Source organism: Copadichromis virginalis, linkage group LG23 (genome assembly GCF_057382275.1).
Source record: "Copadichromis virginalis isolate Kocher_CV1m ecotype Utaka linkage group LG23, C_Virginalis_male_GT1.1, whole genome shotgun sequence".
Lineage (NCBI taxonomy): Eukaryota > Metazoa > Chordata > Actinopteri > Cichliformes > Cichlidae > Copadichromis > Copadichromis virginalis.
In genome coordinates this window covers 37,418,511-37,438,392 of record NC_140639.1, presented here as the reverse complement: position 1 = coordinate 37,438,392, position 19,882 = coordinate 37,418,511, and the positions used below count along the sequence as shown (strand labels likewise).

The window sequence follows — 19,882 nt, the reverse complement described above, 5'->3', positions numbered from 1 at the left end:
CCTAAAATAGAGGCAGCAATAACCTATATGTTCGGGCAATTTTTTTAAACCTCCAGGTATGCACACTACTGTTGCTATAGTTGTTCTACTTCACATGCCATAATCAAAGCCCTTTTTTTTTACAGGGCTGTGTATGAGGATGCAGACATCTACCTCCTGGATGACCCTTTAAGTGCTGTGGAAGTTGGAAAACATCTTTTCGACAAGTAATGACTGCTCACAATTATCTGTGTCCCAAAGAGATACCCATATGTATTCATACACATGAAGTATAGTATATTCTACATGCTACATATCTCTGTTTTATAGAAACGAAGGGAATTATTAATTGTAAGGTTAGATTTGAGTTTTCAATTCAACACCGGTCATTTCATGGCACTTTATACTGTAAAGTAAAGACCCAACAATACTATCACTGATAAACTTAGAAGTGGGATTATTATGCTCACATCGAGCCATGATTTTTATTTTAGTTGCACTGCATGATTGGCAGTTCCAAATAAGCATTATTTAACTGTTACCAGTCCTTTTAAAGCCTCTCAGTTGACACAGAGATAAGGAGAAAAAGCCATAAAGATTTCTTTAAGTACATACTGCTGAGGTAATGCACACAGATCCTTTTCTGCTCTATCACAGCCACAGACTTTTTGCTTTTTTCCCCCTGTAGAAATATATTTTCTGCCACACATCCTGTTTGACCTTTTAAATGTTCTCTTACTCAAATTTTACACAAGTCAGCTATAAATGTGTCATAGTTCCAATATTGTAATCACTTTAAACAAACGCAAACAATGAATCTGGATCTTGAGGACTGAGCTCGCATTACACAGCTGCGTTGTGTCGTGCAGTATGGACCTATATGAGATTTTTAAAAGGAGAAAAGTTCCACTTCTTATTTATGAAATGTGTACACCTGTCTGTGCTTATGATCAGGTGTATCTGTGGCTTGCTGAAGAACAAGTGTCGTATCCTGGTCACACATCAGCTGCGACATCTGAGGGAAGTTGACCAGATCCTGGTCCTGAAGGAGGTTTGTACTCCTGCAAAAGAAAATTGCTTGAAGGAAGCCTGCCTCCTGCTTCTTAACCATGCCATTGCAATAAATAAAGCATTCCCACAGCAGAATCCTGCCTAGTCGGTCAGACTTGGCCTGACATGGTGACAATAACCTGATCAGCTGCGACATTAAAACCACAAAAAAGGTTCTCACCCATTCAGTAATGAACCTGGGCTGTTTATGTCACAGTATGGCTGCCGACGGACAGCCGACTGTGAGGAGTGAGGACGTGGAAGTGCAGACATGCAAAGAGACAAAACTTGAGCATAACAAAAATGAGCTGTTTATTAAGGCTGGCAAAATGGTACAAAACAAAAGGCAAAGACGAAAGTAAACAATAACCTAAACTGGGTGAACTAAGATTAAAACATGACCTCACAAACCTTGAACATTTAGACCTGGCATGGATTCCTAGAAAAACCTGGAAACATGACATGAACATAGCAGACGACCACCCACTGGAGGTGATCAGGGGAAGTGGAAACACATAGGGACACAGCTGACACAAATTAATCAGAATCAGAATACTTTATTGATCCCTGGGGGAAATTATTTTTTGTTACAGTGCTCCATTTTAAACCAACATTAAGACAAGACAGACAATACGCTAACTAAGAATAGTACAATATATACATATATATACATACATACATACATAAGTCACTTATAAATAAATAGTTGGAAAAGAAACATGTGTAGCTGTAGCAGCAAACAGTGTGTTAAGTGGATGCGTTGTACAGGGAGATGGCCACAGGCAGGAATGATTTCCTGTGTCGTTCAGTGGTGCTTTTCGGTAATCTCAGTCTCTCACTGAACGAGCTCCTGTGACTGACCAACATGTCATGGAGTGGGTGGGAGGTGTTATCCAACATTGTCTTTATCTTGGACAGCATCCGCCTCTCCGACACCACCTTGAGGGAGTCCAGCTCCATCCCCACAACATTGCTGGCCTTACGGATCAGTTTATTAAGTCTGTTGGCATCTGCGACCCTCAGCCTGCTCCCCCAGCATGCAACAGCATAGAGGATACACATAACATCACTTTAATTTTCACTCACAACACCATGGTTGTACAGGACTGTGGACCATCCTCTGAAGTGGGTATATGCTAATCCATTTAATGTGAAATAAAACTTTGATGTTAATCTTACTATTCTCTGAAAACAGCAACATTATTGTTAGCTTAATTGCTAATCCTGGACATTTCTGCTCTCAGCTGACATCAAGTCAGACAAACCTTGGCAATGGAACAGTGGACAGTGGAAGCACAGATGTCCCAGTTTTCTGCTGGGACTTGAACACAGCTTAGATTTGTGGATCTGTGTGAAACTACCTGGGTCTCAAAACCCTATGTGGACATGCGATGTGACCTGTATGTAATGAATGATTCGTGCATGTGCACTTAAGGTTTTGTAAGTGAGGCAAAGGGTTATGTGTATTTTTAGATATTTGTGTGCACAGGAAGATTTTTTGAAAGAACATAATCAAATTTCTGAACTTGAAGTTGTGCGTAAACAAGCAGCATTTATTTAGGTTTGGATGTACAGATTTATAAAATGGTTTTCCGTGTGGTTAAGATGTTTTGTATTTGTGTTTGGAGCACACATTTGGAGTTCCAAAGTTTCATTGACCATACAGACCCACCCTTAAGATTGACCTCAGTACTCATTCTTCTCGGGTTTTATGAGTTTGATTTCTTTGTTTGGAGAAGTTTCAGTAAACACTTTCCTACATTGAAGCCTTTGACGCCTTTGACTTCTACCTGTTCCCGTGTTTCAAAGGGAGATGAGGATTGTATGCACTGGGTTTTAGGGGGTTATAGAGTCCCAGATTCCAGATTCACTTGGTTAAGTGCAAAGGTTTGTCTTGGGGTACCCCTGTAGGGTAGAGCCTACAGGGGTTACAAACAGTGAACAACCCCCTTTCCCCCCATTGGACTATCCATATACCAAAAGAACAGCAGCCTAGATGTCCAGTAACTGATTTCCTTTGTTGCATCTTTAGGGTCAAATCATGGTCCAGGGAAGCTACAGTGAGCTGCAGTCCTCTGACCTCGATATGGTGTCCCTGCTGAGACGTGATGAGGAGCAGGAGCAATTGTCTCCATTTGCTGACCCAGAAAAACTGTCTTTACAAAGTCGGTGGACAAATGATTCTCACAGTTCACACTGTTTCCTCAACTGCCCCCTTCCACCAGAAAGCACCTACACTGAGCATCTTCCTGTATGTATATTTACTAAAGAGATTGAACATTGCTATTTTTACAAAATAGTGTTGTTTTACCTTCAGTTTTTTAAAAATGTAATTAATTTTCATAGACCCCCATGCATTGTCCTTTCTCTTTTTCTTTAAAGTTTCTATATGGTACCATGGTATATAAACAAGTCCATTTATTACTTCTTCTAATATGTGACATTTGTAGATATTATCTGATAGCCATTTGGCTAGAAAAGATATGCTAACTTCAGGTAGCTATTGGAGAAGTTCACTTACTCTAAGTCAGGGGTGCCAAATCCCAGTCCTCGAGAGTTACTGTCCTGCAGCTTTTAGATGCATCCCTACTCCAACACAGCTGAATCAAACGGTTTGATTACCTCTTCAGCATGCCATCAAGTTTGGCAAAGGCCTGATAACAAGCCATTCATTTGATTCATTTGATTTGAACAAGGATGCATCTAAAAGCTACAGGACGGTAGCTCTCGAGGACTGGGATTGGGCACCCCTGCTCTAAGTAATTAGTTAATGTGTTAATAAATGGTAAATGGCCTGTATTTGCATAGTGCTTTACTTAGTCCCTAAGGACCCAAAAAGTGCTTTACATGACATTCAGTCATTCACCATTCACACACACATTCATACACAGATTCACACACTGCTGATGGCAAGCTACATTGTAGCCACAGCTGCCATGGAGCGCACTGACAGAGGCGAGGCTGCCGGACACTGGCGCCACCGGGCCCTCTGACCACCACCAGTAGGCAACGGGTGAAGTGAAGGGGTGAAGTAATAAAATCATGAAAATGTATGAAAATTAAAACAACACAGAAAATTTAACCCCAAATCAACTATCTCAAATCCTCAACCTCTTAAAAAGTAAAAAAAGATGAGTGAAGAAGAAACACTTAGCGCATCATGGCACCCTAGACCTATTGCAGTGTAACTAAAAGAGGCTTGAGGGTCACCTGATCCAGCTCTTACTAATGCTTTATAAAAAGTCTAATCTTAAAAGTAGTGATGGTGTCTGTCTCCTGAATCCATACTAGAAGCTGGCTGTACAGAGAGGGGCCTGAAAGCTGAAGGCTCTGCCTTCCAAATATTGTAGCAACAACAAGTAAGCCTGCAGTCCGAGAGTGAACTGCTTTATTGAGCTGATATGGTGCTGTGTGGTGTTCATTCATGGTACATGATATGGTAATGGATGGTACATATACACTGCACTTATACACTTAACACTGAATTACTGCATCCATGTAATGTGGTGTGTAGGTAATCAGCATGCAGGCACTGTAAAGTTGTTACTGAAGCTAAGATTGCTTTGATGGCAGCTTTCAGCTCATCTTTATGTGTCCATTTCCGCTCCATGTGAGGTCTCCCAATTTCTTAAATCAGCTATTCTTGACAATCCTTTCAACAGCTTTGAAAGAATTCTCACCTTTTCCTACTCTACGGTTCCTTTCAGTCAAATTTCACGTTACATGTAATAAATATATAAGAAAAAACTATACTGTCAAAAGTATTTGCTCATTTGACCATTCATCCAGAAACACATTTATCAGGTCAGACAAGAAGGACTAGCTCACGGTCCTTGCTCTAATTCATCCTAAAGGTGTTCTGTTGAGTTGAGGTCAGGTTTTCATGATATATATATTTCTCACTAATATTATTTTAGATGCACTATCATGAAGTGTCAGCTTTGTTCTGAGATTACAAACAGTAAAACTATGTTCAAGTATAAAGATGTGCCTGGATCATTTCTTGTTTTGCAGGTTGAAGCTATTCAAACTATTGCAGAGGAGACACGAGCTGAAGGAAATGTCAGCAGTCACATTTATTTTACATACTTCACGGCAGGCTGTAGCCTTCTGGTTTTAATGGTTATAGTATTTCTCAGTATTCTAGCTGAGGTAAGTCACAGACCTCTTATGGTACCATTAGCAAGTGAATGGAGATTTTTAATGCAATGTTTTTATTCATTGTGAACATAAGAAACAAAACCAAGTTGAACCTTTTTTTTAATTGTTTGTTTCTTTTCAATAGGTGGCATATATCCTTCAGGACTGGTGGTTGGTATACTGGTGAGAACTCAACACACTTTTAGTACTGTGTAACACTGTGCAAGTCTTGAGATACACCTCATTTCTTTATAATTTGCTTCTAAGGAGCTAAAACGTTTTTAGATGTATTGTAATGTAAAGGCCCTACAAAGAGATTTGATAAAACAGCAAGCGCTTTGGGGACAGTGGGAAGGCAAAAAAATAATAAATCTATTTTTTCCTTCTGTTCTGCATTTCTATGTATGTTTTCAATAACTCACTACACGTGTGTCCCATTTTGCAAGCAAAGTATAAAGAAATTAGTGGTAGATCAGGACTTTAGTCCAGTTCTGTAGCGCCAGTAGCTTACTTTTCTATTCATTTAATTACAGAACATTTTATTAGACTGTTTAAGTGATGTTCTTTGTTTAATTGTCTTCTCACCTGACAGGGCAAGAGATGATTTTACAAACGGCACAAACAGCAGAGTCACTGCTGTTAGCCTTAAAAGTGGAATGAATGTTACTAGTTCATACCAAGAGTTTAATCTCTCTTTTTACCTCAGCATTTATTCAGGTAAGCCTTTCAGTCCTGTAGTTCTTACTGAAATCTTCACATACTATTGTTGACTACCATGTGTTTAGTGTCCATTATGTTATATTACTTGGTAGAATATCCTGCTGTAAATCAAATACCAAACTATTTTTTTAATATAGTCCTGCTGTGTTTACTTTTAGGTTTGACAGCAGCAGCTGTGGTCTTTGGTTTTGCCAGGAGTTTGGTGATATTTCATGGGCTGGTGAGATCAGCTCAGACTCTTCACAACAGCATGTTTAGTGCTGTGCTCCACACTCCTGTTAGCTTCTTTGATGTCAACCCCATAGGTGAGGCCTACACAGGATTTATTTTTATTTTTAAGAGGAAACAGTCACATATTTATCTGCCTAGTGTTTGTTAATAATGGATTGCATTTATATAGCGCTTTTCTAGAGCCTCCGAGCGCTTACAATTCTACTATTCATTCACTCTCACATTCACACACTGGTGGAGGCAAGCTACAGTTGTAGCCACAGCTGCCCTGGGGCAGACTGACAGAAGCGAGGCTGCCATATCGCGCCATCAGCCCCTCTGGCCATCACCAGGTGAAGTGTCTTACCCAAGGACACAACGACCAAGACAAACAGAGCTTCGGATCGAACCGGCAACCTTCCGGTTACAAGATGAGCTTCCCAACCCCCTGAACCATGGTCCATTGTTTAAAGGTGTAAAATGTAAGACTCTTGTAGGAGCCAGGAGTTTTAATCCGCCTGGAGCATCACATCATGGTGGAACTTGGGAACGGATAATTCGTGTGATCAGAAGAATTCTGAGATCCGTTCTTCAGCAACAACAGTTGGACGACGATGGATTAAATACGGTTCTATGTGAAATTGAAGCAATTTTAAATGACAGACCCATCACAAAGCTTTCTGATGATCCAAAAGACCTAGAGCCACTTACACCAAATCACATCCTCCTGATGAAAGGAAAACCATCTTTACCACCCGGACTATTTGACCCTCAGGATATGTATCTGAAGAGAAGATGGAAACAGGCTCAGTACATCTCAGATCTTTTTTGGAAACGATGGATACGCGAATACCTGCCTTTGTTACAGGAGAGACAAAAATGGAACCAAAAGAAGAAGAATCTAAAACCTGGAGATATAGTCATTATAATGGATTCTTCTGCACCGCGTGGTTCCTGGCCACTTGGAAGAGTTCTGGAAGCCATTCGTGACAAAAAAGGACTTGTGCGATCTGCACGTTTAAAAACAAAGACTAATATTCTGGAAAGACCTGTAACTAAACTTTGCTTGTTACATGAGACTGTAATCTAAAAGTGTGTTACTTATGTTTATTTATGTGAATGTATAGGTCTAAAGTAGACTGTATTAGTGGCTCCTTATTTTCTTTGTGATTAGAATTGCCATGTCTGATAGCCATTTCAATTAGGGGCCGGGGTGTAGGAGCCATTCTTGGGTTAATACCTTATGTGGTCACTAGAGGTCACCTTTTTCTGTTTTGATTATGTAATGTAAAGGTATTTAAGGTAGACGCACGTAATCGGCGTCAGGTGTGTCATTGAGAAGGCAAACAGTTTGTGATCGTTGCGCTGTTATGCTAAGGCGATACAGAATAAAGACCAAAAAGGACAAGATACATACTGCTGGATTTATTGGACTGTGAACTTAATTCATGCATACCAGTGACATCGCGTCACCCCCGTTAACGACCACCTCAGTGGCTTCAAGCGTAGGCTTAGCCTCTACAACTCTAATTCAAAAATAAATCAAAACTGTCACCAATTGGGGCAGTGTTTCACTGGAAAATTCGTAGGTATCAATCCCCAATGTTTAAAAGACAAACCGCAGAATTAAATCTTGCTAACTATCCAATAACACCGGAGACACTGAAAGCTTTTAAGGCTGGTATTAACATGTTAGCCTGCTTACTTTAGTTGAGATCTCTGTATAGATTGCATAAACATCTAGGACATAACTTTAAAGCTGTTATTTTCTCACATTCTGCTCACAGATTTGGTTTAATTTCATTTTTAATTTCATTTTTAAACCATTTTCAATAAGCAATCACACACATTAGCCAGAAACTCCTAAAGTCTGAACTGCAGGCCTCACATCCACTTATAACACAGAATATTTTCAAGTTGACATTCTGCCCTTTAACAACATAGTCCTGTTAATTAAAACTGTGTCTGCATTGTAGGAAGAATACTCAACAGGTTTTCCAAAGATGTCAGCCAAATGGACTCCGTGCTACCTATCACCTTTGTGGACTTCTATCAAGTAAAGACTACCATAAATTATATACATATGTAGACAAAAATACTGTGCCACCTACACCATGTTACATTTACAGGAGCTGCTTGTCCACAGAAACCCATGCTATGAACCTTCAAGCATACATGCTCAATCATCCATGTAAGGAAATCCCAAAAAATTGATTCTGTTCATCTTGACATAGCATTTTGTGGGAGAAACGTTTCATCACTCATCCAAGTGACTTCTTCAGTCTGGACTGACTGCAGGTTTCCCCAAGTTTATGAGGATTACACATCCTGGATAGGGAGGAACGCTGGTTTGAGCGTGGAGTCAAGGAGGCCATTTACGTGAAAAGGGAAAGACCATCTCTGAATCGAGGAGGGGGCCTAAGGGTACATCTTTCACCAACTTACAATGCTGTGATTGCAGCCATACCCCAACTCTCTGTGAATTTTACCCATGCCCTTGATCAATGGGCTTTGATCAGTAATTGTTGATCAATGGTCATGGCAATTTGCATATTAACAATCAAGGAACTGACCCCACAGCCCATTGTTCATTCATTGGGCTGGTTTCAGTCATTGTACAAATGTGCTGTTTATAAGGTTGGGGAGGTATCTCTGGCTCTCTTCCACAGCATGTCTTTTATCCTGTTTTCCTTCTCCCACCCCAACCGGTCACGGGAGATGGCCCCGCCCCTCCCTGAGCCTGGTTCTGCCGGAGGTTTCTCCCACTGAAAACACTACGTCCAGATGAACATAATCACGTTTTTGGGACTTCCAGCATAGAGTTTTTGTATGCTTTTTGAGCACTGGTAGTTTTTTAAACGCGCTATGTGCCTCAGCAGAGTGACCCCACTCTGTAACTCTGCAACTTCATGCTGTGGTTGCTAAATGGCTCCACTTAAAGCTGAATGTGGAATATCTAGGAGGGAAGAAATTTCATGAACTGACAGTTGCCACTATTACTTAAATGATTAGAAGGTGTAGCACTCATTACCTTGGTCCATGTTTTCTTTATTTTGACTTAACAAGATCTTTCAGTGTTTTCATTATTTTTCATTATATGATGTTTTTTTTAAGTTATTTTTACAGAATGTTGGCGTTATCGCGGTGGCAGCCTCAGTTATTCCTCTCATCCTCATCCCTGTTGTGCCTCTCCTGTTAATCTTTCTGTATTTGAGGAGCTTGTACCTTCGTACCTCACGTGATATCAAACGCCTTGAGTCAACAAGTATGTTGATTTATTATTTATATAATTTGTTTTGGGGGAAAAAATAATCTGAAAGGGCCAGCAAAAGTAGTTCTTGTCTTTTCATTTTGCCCTTTCTACAGCTCGGAGTCCAGTTCTCTCACACCTGTCCTCTTCCCTTAATGGTCTTTCTACAATCAGAGCTTCCAGATCAGAAGAGAAGTTAAAGAAAGACTTTGATGCCCATCAGGACCTTCACTCAGGTTTACTCTTTGAGAATAAACATTTACACTTTCCAGGCTGACTGGAATTTGTAAAGTGACTGATTAATTTTCAGTGTTAAGTCCAAAAATTCTGTGAGACAACTTTACTATGGTGCATTTTTGAAAGACATGCAGCAAAATGGTGAAGACTTGAACCCAGGCCACTGCAGTCAGGGTTTCAATGTATGATGTATCTGCTTAACGAAGCAAAAAGAAGACAAATAAGAAATTGAACGACAAACCAAGTCTATTACTTGCCCTGTAGTAATCCAGATACAAAAAATAAGTCTGCCTTTGCAGTTTTGTACCCCTGAGCTGTAAAATGCTGATGGAGTATTGTTGACTCAAGTTCAAATTTGAGTAATTCAGTCTCAGGTTTTTTTCTGCTCTTTTGTTTCAGAGGCCTGGTTTTTGTTCCTGATGACCTCCCGCTGGTTTGCACTACGCCTCGACAGCATTTGCTCCATATTTATTACCCTCACAGCATTTGGCTTGATATTACTCAGAGATGGTAAAGAATTAACAACGTCCATCCATCCATCCATCTTCATCCGCTTTGTCCGGGGCCGGGTCGCGGGGGCAGCAGCCTAAGCAAAGAGGCCCAGACCTCCCTCTCCCCAGCCACCTCCTCCAGCTTATCCGGGGGAATACCAAGGCGTTCCCAGGCCAGCCGAGAGATATAATCTCTCCAGCGTGTCCTGGGTCTGCCCCGGGGCCTCCTCCCGGTGGGACATGCCTGGAACACCTCACCCAGGAGGCGCCCAGGGGGCATCCTTGTCAGATGCCCGAACCACCTCAGCTGGCTCCTTTCGATGTGGAGCAGCAGCTGCTCTACTCTGAGGGAGAGGCCAGCCACCCTTCGGAGGAAGCTCATTTCTGCTGCTTGTATCCGCGATCTCGTTCTTTCGGTCACTACCCACAGCTCGTGGCCATAGGTGAGGGTAGGGACGTAGATCGACCGGTAAATTGAGAGCTTCGCTTTTACACTCAGCTCCCTCTTCACCACGACGGACCGGTGCAGCGTCTGCATTACTGCAGCTGCAGCCCCAATCCGTCTGTCGATCTCCGGCTCCCTTCTCCCATCACTCGCGAACAAGACCCCGAGATACTTGAACTCCTCCACTTGGGGCAGGAACTCATCCCCGACCCGGAGTGGACACTCCACCCTTTTCCGGCTGAGAACCATGGCCTCAGATTTGGAGGTGCTGATCCTCATTCCCACTGCTTCACACTCGGCTGCGAACCGTTCCAGTGCGAGCTGGAGGCCCTCACCCGATGAAGCCAACAGAACCACATCATCTGCAAAAATCATCTGCAACAGTCCATTCATTTAACTCTCCTTCAATAATCTCAAATACTGATTAATTCTGTTCCTATCTTGATTCAGAGCAATTGTGTGGCATCGCATGATTTTTACCAAGGTCTCAGTCCTGTCTTATTTACGGTGTTACGTTACTGGCTTTGCTTTTTTTTTTTTTTTTTTAATTAATTAGTTAATTAAAGCTCCTGATTAGGGTCGGGCTAGGCTTAACAGTGGGTTCACACAAAACCTTGGTTGATTGTGACCCACACCCGTTTTCACACCTTGGCTCGTGTGATTAGGTAGAGGATCAATAGGGGGTCCATGTCCCTCTTGGGGGAACACTCAGATAGGGCTTAAAATCTGGGACTCTCCACCAATTACTCTTAGAACTGAAGAAGCTTCTTGGATGAGAGGTGAAACATCTTCAAGGAAATTTAAAGAAGTCCAGACGCTTTTCTTTCCAAGCTCCTTAGACTCCTGATGATTGGAGACCTTGCAAATGATGCATGTAATTTGAGATCTGTTATCTGCATGCAGTTTTAGTTTCTCTTTTGTGGTTTAAATAAAACAGAGAAAAATGATCCACTGGGTAAAAGGGTTTTTCTTTACTCGTCTTGCTATAAAGCTCAAGTAACATTCAGGATCACTCCCAATATTATGAAGGTAGAACCATCTCAGTGAATATATGTCTTTTGCTTTCATGTCTCTTACTAGTGTCACTTTCTTTGCACAATGATCTTGTACTTTTGCAGTTACAAAACGATTTGACTAAAAATTATGTAAAGATGGCAATGTGTTACTGACTGCAATACCAGAGTCCAAGCTAAAGCTACAAAAGCTAAACTGGCAGCACACTGGCCAATTCAACACTTTGTTAAATAGGTTTAGAAGAACAAACTCACGTGGTCTGTTTTTTTTCCTTCTTAAATTTATTAGGGCTGGTGGCTGGAGAGGTAGGCCTGGTTCTTACCTATGCTGTGACACTGATGGGAAACTTCCAGTGGACAGTGAGACAAAGTGCCGAGGTGGAGAACATGGTAAAAACAGAGTGACATTTAAATTTAAGGCTTTTTTCTTCTGTTATCAGATATTCACATGACATGCTGTTATGACCTGCTGAAGGTAGCTCGTGATTTTTTCAGATGACATCAGTGGAGAGGGTGGTGGAGTACACTGAGCTAAAAAATGAAGGGCCCTGGGAAACTCAGCAGCATCCTCCCTCTGATTGGCTGAGCCAAGGAATGATAACCTTTGATCGAGTGAACTTCTTCTACGACACAGACGGACCGCCGGTCCTCAAAGAGATTAGTGCCACGTTTCATGCCAAAGAGAAGGTGACACATTTGTTTGCAGACAGATAGTGGGTGGGTCTGAGTGATGATCAGCTGTTGATGTTCTGTGTGTTCGTCTGGGTCAGGTCGGTATTGTGGGTAGAACAGGAGCGGGGAAAAGCTCTCTGGTCTCGGCTATTTTCCGCCTGGCAGAGCCCCAGGGGAAGATCTACATCGATGGTGTTGTGACCTCTGAGATCGGCCTCCATGACCTGCGCCAGAAGATGTCCATCATTCCTCAGGTACAACATCAGATGACACCTATTCTGCCTATTGTGTTTTTTGATATTTCATTTCATAGCTGGAATTTATGAGGAAAATGTATTGTGGCTGCACAGAACACCTGCCTGATGAGAGAGACCTTAAATCGTAGGCCTACATAATTTTGCACTCGTGTTTAGTACCCACGTTCTTCTTTGCTTCTGCCCATGCACTGCTGTGTATCTTATCGTGTTATCATCACCTGTTGGGAGGATTTTATAATGTAACACTTGTGTGGACCTGCATGTAGAGCTTTGTAGCAAAGTGCTGAAGTTATAAAACAAACTCCTCTGTGACCCTTGACTCTAAGGATCTGTTCGTTTGTAAGCCAAGCAGTGGTAAAAGAATATGGGGCTTCAAGGCTTATTTTTTGAGGAAGTAAAAACAAGAAAAACAAAATGAAAGCAAATTAAATTAAATTAAAAATGAAAATGTGTAGTATGAAACTGATTAATACACCTTGTATTTATGCTCAAATCAAGTATATCTGTGATTCTGCCTCACTTCTCTCTTCTTTGTTTTCCAGGACCCAGTTCTGTTTACTGGCACTGTGAGGACAAACCTGGACCCTTTTAACCAGCATAGAGATGAAGACCTGTGGAAAGCTCTGGAAGAGGCTAGTAATCCCATCCGGGACTTTAGTTACAGCTTCCAGTTGTTTCACAGCATGCCCTCCCCTCCGGTCTCTTTATTGCAGAAATTTACTTAAATTATTGTAAATCTATATACACATAACTTATATCATATACATATACCCTTGTACTAATAAATATCTGGGATTCAACTATGCTTTGAAAAATATATGGATGAATTAACTTTGTCTTTAAAGATCAAACCGGCATTTTTGTGTTAAAAATTCTTTGGCTAGACAGAAAGTATACTGTGTAGGTACAGTATATGCACTTAAGCTGGATTTCTTTTGAGTGATTTTATGTTAATAATACATATTGCATTGTAAATATTGCAGTGCACCAAATTATTCACAGCACTTCACTTCTTCCAGGTTTTGTCATGTTTCAGATTAATTCTAAATTGCATTAAATTCATTTTCACCCCTTGCACCCATATTAAGAAAGTGATAAAAAAAAGTTTGAAATTCATGCAAATTTATTAAAAATATCCATCCATACATCCATCCTGCCTCCCTCCCTCCCTCTTCCGTTTCTCTGGGGCCAGGTCACAGGGCAGCAGCCAAAGCAGAGAAGCCCAGACCTCCCTCTCCCCAGCCATCTCTTCCAGGCTACCTGGGGGAAGACCAAGGCATTTCCAGGCCTGCCAAGAGATATGGGCTGTGTCCCAATTCAGGGTCTGCACGCTTGAAGTACGCATTTTAAGTGCGATTACGTCACCGCCACGCGACGACGGCTGTCCCAATCCGAAGTGCACGCTTCGTGGTCCCATATATCCCACAATTCATAGCGCGTTGGTGGGTGTGGAGAATTTTGCCGCAAAATACGGCAGAAGGGAGTGGCCGAAGAGTGAACTGTCAAAGTACTGAATATGATGTCACTTACTTATGTGCGAATGTTTAATAATGAAGAACATTAAAACATTGCTGTTGGCCACATGTCGGCAAAGTTGTGTGACATTAGTGATGTTTGTACTTTCAGCGTCCATATTATATTTACATTACCACAGTGGGATGATTTTAGTCTCATGAACAACTAATTGTTATTTACTGACTAATCTTGAAATGACTGCTCAGTACAGAAATGAAGCCCAACAATCATGTTTTACAGTCCCGTGGTCTCAGCCTCAGATACTCAACTAATCAAAGTGATGTCATGACGAAAATGCATGACTAACAAAACATTTGTTTCTCCTTCATTTCTGTCAAACAAAGCTGTATGTAACGTTACTTGCGGTTAGTATCATGGTTGCTAGGCAACCTGAACAGCGCGACGAAGGCTAGACCGTCCCATTTCACAAGCATCTCACTTCCGCACTTCTCATACTTATAGTACACACCATACGTAGTGCGTGTACTTCAAGCGTGCAGACCCTGAATTGGGACACAGCCATAATCTCTCCAGCGTGTCCTGGGTCTGTCCTGGGGCCTCCTCCCGGTGGACATGCCCGGAACACCTCACCCAGGAGGTGCCCAGGAGGCACATAAGTATTCACAGGCTTTGCCATGATACTCAAAATTGAGCTCCAGACCATGATAAACAAAATTCTCTGGTCTGATGAAACAAAGATTGAACTGTCTGGCCTGAATGCCAAGATTTGTGTCTGGAGGAAACCAGGCACTGCTCATCATCTGGCCGATACCAGAGCCACCCCACTGAGCTACAGGAGAAATGTGAAAATGGCTGTGTTCCAACATTCCCCATTCAACATGATGGAGCTTGAGAGTTTCTGCATAGAAGAATGCACAAAAATATGTGCGCCAAGGTTGTAGCATCATACTTCAAAAGACTTGAGGCTCTAATTGCTGCCAAAGGTTCAACAAAGTATTGAGCAAAGGTTGTGAATACTTATGTACATTGAAAAATACATGTTGTATTTTTGTTTTCTACTTTCTAAATTTGCGAGAATTTCAAGCTAACTTTTTATGCCTCAACCGTAAAAGCCTGAGGGAGTGCTGTCATCACCTTGCCGGTCTTACCCAAGTTTGCGAATGCAAAAATTCAAGAACTAGGCGACGTAGGATTTTCAAATTCATATTATAGTTTGAACCACGAATTTGAATCTCTGTGACCTCAACCTCAAGATCAAGGTCAGAGGTCATGTTTCCTAGGAAGACACCTAGGATTTTTACCATAGGTGCATCTGCTAGGATTCTGGGGTATAGCACTTGTGGCCACCAGTGTTTTTATTTCACTTTATGAGAAATGAAATTCATCTATTTTGGAATAAGGCTGTGAAGCAAGTGAAGTACTGTCAATACTTTTTGGATGCACTGTATATGTCATTTGATTGTTTTTAGAAACTCTAATCAAGGACATTGTTTTAAAGAATAAACCAAAGACAGCTCTTGATGGTTGCTCCGTATAAACAAAGGTACAGCTGAAGTCTGTGGTGGAGGAGCTCCCTGGAAAGTTGGAGGCTGTCTTGGCTGAGTCGGGCTCCAACTTCAGTGTGGGTCAGAGGCAGCTGGTGTGTCTAGCCAGAGCCATCCTGAGGAAGAACCGCATCCTCATCATCGATGAAGCCACAGCTAACGTGGACCCGAGGTCCTCCAAACACATTGCCAGCACATATAAAGCATACACAGAAATGTCATTACACATCCACTAGTTTTCTCAGCACACCTCTCCCATATGTTTCTACTGTGTTTTGGTTGTTGCTGTGATTACAGGACAGACGAGCTGATCCAGAAAACCATACGAGACAAGTTCAAAGAATGCACAGTGATCACTATCGCGCATCGCCTCAACACCATTATAGACAGTGACCGCATACTTGTGAGTCATCTCTTCTGTCTCAGTGCAGTTTAATTTAATTTCAATCAACCATGTTTTATAATCATATTATCTCTCAGGAACACCTTGAGGATCTTTAAATTTTAACTTTAGCTGTCCATTTTCAGTCTGACAGTGTGTTAATCAGTTTTCATAGGGGTGGGAAATGCATTTTGTCAATCAGTACCCATGCCTAATGATCGTGAAAGCGATCATGCACTGGCCAGGTTCCTGTTTGGCTCATCCTTAGCAGGTTGTCAGTTTAAAAAAGGACTGCAGAGGACTGTTACATGTCTGGATAACAGACGAATCAGTCACAGTGAATGGATTTAAAGTTCTGGGCCCATGAAATAACTGATATTGGTAAAGATTACAATCAGGATCGTCCCAATTTATAGATATATTTTCCAAAGTAGTTTTTGAGATGTAGCACCATTTTCAAACTAATTTGAGTTCATTATTATTGCTGTGTAGCGTGTCAGTCTTTATATATTTTTCACATGCTAGCTTTTAAAGGACTGTAAGTTTACCGTTATTGGTGAAGAGGACATTTGTCTATTTTTAAGGTTCTGGAGAGTGGGACCATCCAGGAATTCGACCACCCCTTTACCCTGCTGCAAAACAAAGAAGGTGCTCTCTACAGGATGGTGCAACAGATGGGCCAGGCTGAGTCAGCATCTCTACTGGAGTCAGCTAGACAGGTGAGCTGAAAAAAGTGGATAGGGTGGAGAGAGAACTTTGGACTCTGTTTTTAAGTTAATTCGAATTAAAATAACGTTTTTCCCCTCCAGGCAGCACAGAGGTCCTGAAAGTCTGTGGCCAGTGAAGCGTGACTGTTGTGCCTAAGAACTGGAAGCCTTCTACCACTTTGCTAACTTGTACACTTGGATCCTAGAACAGTAGAACCACCGTGGGTTTAAATTGGACGCCCTTGGTATTTTTAAATAAATGTCTAACTACTAAAAGAAATCACTGCCGTCTCTGATCCATGGCTTACACCTAAATGAAAAAACACAACAATGATCATTACAAATGATAAGGATCATTTATACCACGAACCTTCCAGGGGTTATATTTACCCCTTTTTTTGAAATGCTGAGCTCTACAATTGTGCTACACTTGGTTGCCTTGCAGTGCTTATTGGTTACATATTTTAATAACCACTCTCCTATCCGATGACCCATAGCTAAGAGGATTAGCTGACAACACAAACAGATAGGAAGCTAGAGTTATATAGAAAGATTAATATTTATTGCAGAATTTAAAGGGGTTGGGATATTGAGGGAACAGGGAGCAGGTCAGAAAGGTTGACTGGGCAGGTTGCTGCCTATGCAAACCAGATAAAGCTGAATCTTAAATGTCCAGGAGTCCAGGGCTGAAAACTGGGGCTGGAGCAGACTGTGTGGTGGATCATCCAGAGCTTATGTCTTTTTAGTAGTCTTGACTATAGGATGGGATGATGGTGGGGCTCTACTCCAACTGACTCTTTATTGTGCTTAGTTGACAGTGTTGTCTTCTGCTACTCTATAGTTCAAGGTTCACTATCTTGGTGTCAGGTTTCCATTTAGCAGCAGTAATAATGTAGTAGCCACAATGGCCCTGCTGTGGTGAAAGAGTTTAGGTATACTTACAACAGTCTATGTAAATTCTGGAAGTAAATGCCTAAATTTATATCTAGCTACTGGCTCTAACACGAATTCTCTCCTTTGAAGTAACCAGTGAATTTTCCTCCATTAATGCTGTTCATAATTCTAACAGCAAACCTCTTGTGACTCTTCATTAACTAAGGAGCTGAAGCTAGATGGTAGTTTGTGTAGCATAAAGACTGGAGATGGGTAAATGGACTGGTTCTCATATAGTGCTTTTTTACTTGATTACTCAAAGTACTTTAAACACCATTCACACACACATTCATACAAGCACTTTTTCAAGGATTGAACCGCCTGTCTAGTGATGTCATGCTCTAACTCCTGAGCCACCTGCCTGAGTAGGTGTTGTTTCATAATAAACCAAATCCATGAACAAATGATGTGTGAAAATGATCAGTGGTTGCCAATTTGTTTGCCAGGAACATTGATGATTTTTGCAATTTCAGTGTTTCTTTTTCAGCTTTGGAGTCTTCAGTTAGTATAGAGAAGGTACAAAGCAGTTTTAAACCACACAAGTTCAGTTTAACTGGACTCCGTTGTTCTGTTAGATGTATTCCTAATAGAGAGAGCTTCCGTTCTATAGTGTGCTGAGCTTTCCTAAAGTAACTAGCTACATTATCATTGGAATAAAATACATTCCTGTTAACAATTATACATGAAATGAACCCAAATAAGTCATACATGAAAACTCCTATCCATTATTCAGTGAGAAAAACAGATGTAACATATCCATACACAGTGTTTGGTTACCTTGGCACTAGGGATGGGTACCGGTGTCCGGTGCCATGATGGCACCGGTTCTGACATAAACGGTAGTAACCAGACCGAAAAGCAGCGCACATTTCGGTGCTTTATTTCGGTGCTTTTTTTTCCTGAGCTGTGATACACTTCTAGCCAATCATTTTACGTTTCCGAGGATAGTAGGCGGGGCCAGGTACGTACGTTCTTTTAGAGCAGAGCTACAGATTAAAAATGTCCAAGGCGAAGCGGTCAAAAGTCTGGCTGTACTTCACAGCAAAATATGCAAACTCAGCAGCAACAAGTGCTTTAAGCTGATACTGTGATACTGTCAAAGGAGGTAACACCTCAAATCCGATGAAACAGCTGGCGACGCATAGCGTTTTTTTTAAAAGCCGAGAAATGCGCCGTATTTGATAGCTTGCTGCGAGACCTCACACCGTGCACGTCGGGTGGGTTGCCAGTTATCGGACCCGGAGCAACATCCCCCAAAAACCCGAAGAATAGAGTCCTGGCCCCTAGCCCTGCCAGTGTAGCAGAAATGATGAGGATGATAATGCAGCAGCCGCCGTTCTTCTCTGCATGAGTAGCTTCATGTTGTTCGTGTGTAATTTACGTTGAGTAGGCTAACCACGTTATTACATTAATGCATGTAAGGTGAACTAGCAAACATCATCATAGCTACATGCGGCTGTCTTCTTGTTTGATGGCAGATACTCGCTTCACCCTGGCCAAAAAGGCTAAAATGACCAAAGAAAAAGTGGGAAACAGTTAAACATGAGAGGTTTTTGGACAAAGTTTGTGTTTTTTCCATTGTTTAAGCACTGCTTCCAGCCAAGAGTGATACCATATATGCCCCATAGCTGCAGAAAAGGCACACATTGTTATCTTTTTACAAAAAACCCCAGCTGAACATGAGAGGTTTTTGGACAAAGTTTGTGTTCTCCATTCTTTAAGCACCGGTTCGAGCACCGTTTAAGCACCGGCACCGTTTCAAAAGTACCGATTTGGCACCGGTATCGGATAAAACCTAAACGATACCCATCCCTACTTGGCACATACCTGCAGTTTCCCAAACCTGATGGTTATTTTTTTCTTTAAAAAATGTTTTTGAACCCTGACTTTGTTTTGGACATTATCTTATCTTTAAGCCTAGATTTGATGTGATTAGATTTATTGCTGTTCATTGGTTGGATGCCCATGCATCCATAGCTATAATGAACGTTGTGCAATTTGGTTATGAACAATGTGATGGTGTAAGAAACAGTTTGCTTGAGTTCTGCAAATACTTGTAATCGTGGCTGTTCATTATTGTTTTTCTAGCAAAGCTTCTGGTGCACAAGTCACTGACTGTGCTGGGGTGAAAAATTCTCTGCATTTCTGTGTATCAACTACAGAACATTTAATTCTTGTTATGTACGCCTGCTAGCTATTTCTGTGGCCAAATATGTGTCTGGTTGCATCTCTGACCACAGCCAGCAGAGATGTCATAATGTAGTATTGATTTAGCTACAACTGTATACATCACTGTTATAAAAGTCTCCTCTGCTAAACCTTTATTGATTTTTTTTTTTTTTTTTGGGGGGGGGGGGGATATTATTCTTTTGCTTT

General features: G+C 41.4%; 1 protein-coding gene across 1 annotated transcript in view; it reads left to right on the top strand.

Annotated features, from left to right (window-relative positions):
• LOC146681541 (ATP-binding cassette sub-family C member 4-like) overlaps nt 1–19,624 on the top strand; it is a 38,900-nt gene extending 19,276 nt beyond the window's left edge. The window contains exons 13-31 of the mRNA XM_085449063.1: nt 126–206; nt 934–1,030; nt 3,062–3,280; nt 5,044–5,181; nt 5,315–5,352; nt 5,762–5,886; nt 6,048–6,194; nt 8,076–8,155; nt 9,214–9,364; nt 9,466–9,585; nt 9,986–10,096; nt 11,825–11,925; nt 12,031–12,222; nt 12,306–12,461; nt 13,007–13,096; nt 15,484–15,656; nt 15,782–15,887; nt 16,451–16,585; nt 16,676–19,624. Coding sequence (XP_085305189.1) covers nt 126–206; nt 934–1,030; nt 3,062–3,280; nt 5,044–5,181; nt 5,315–5,352; nt 5,762–5,886; nt 6,048–6,194; nt 8,076–8,155; nt 9,214–9,364; nt 9,466–9,585; nt 9,986–10,096; nt 11,825–11,925; nt 12,031–12,222; nt 12,306–12,461; nt 13,007–13,096; nt 15,484–15,656; nt 15,782–15,887; nt 16,451–16,585; nt 16,676–16,693 — 2,278 coding nt within the window. The 3' untranslated portion in view covers nt 16,694–19,624. The remainder of the gene's footprint in view (nt 1–125; nt 207–933; nt 1,031–3,061; nt 3,281–5,043; nt 5,182–5,314; nt 5,353–5,761; nt 5,887–6,047; nt 6,195–8,075; nt 8,156–9,213; nt 9,365–9,465; nt 9,586–9,985; nt 10,097–11,824; nt 11,926–12,030; nt 12,223–12,305; nt 12,462–13,006; nt 13,097–15,483; nt 15,657–15,781; nt 15,888–16,450; nt 16,586–16,675) is intronic.
• The last annotated feature ends 258 nt before the right edge of the window (nt 19,625–19,882 follow it).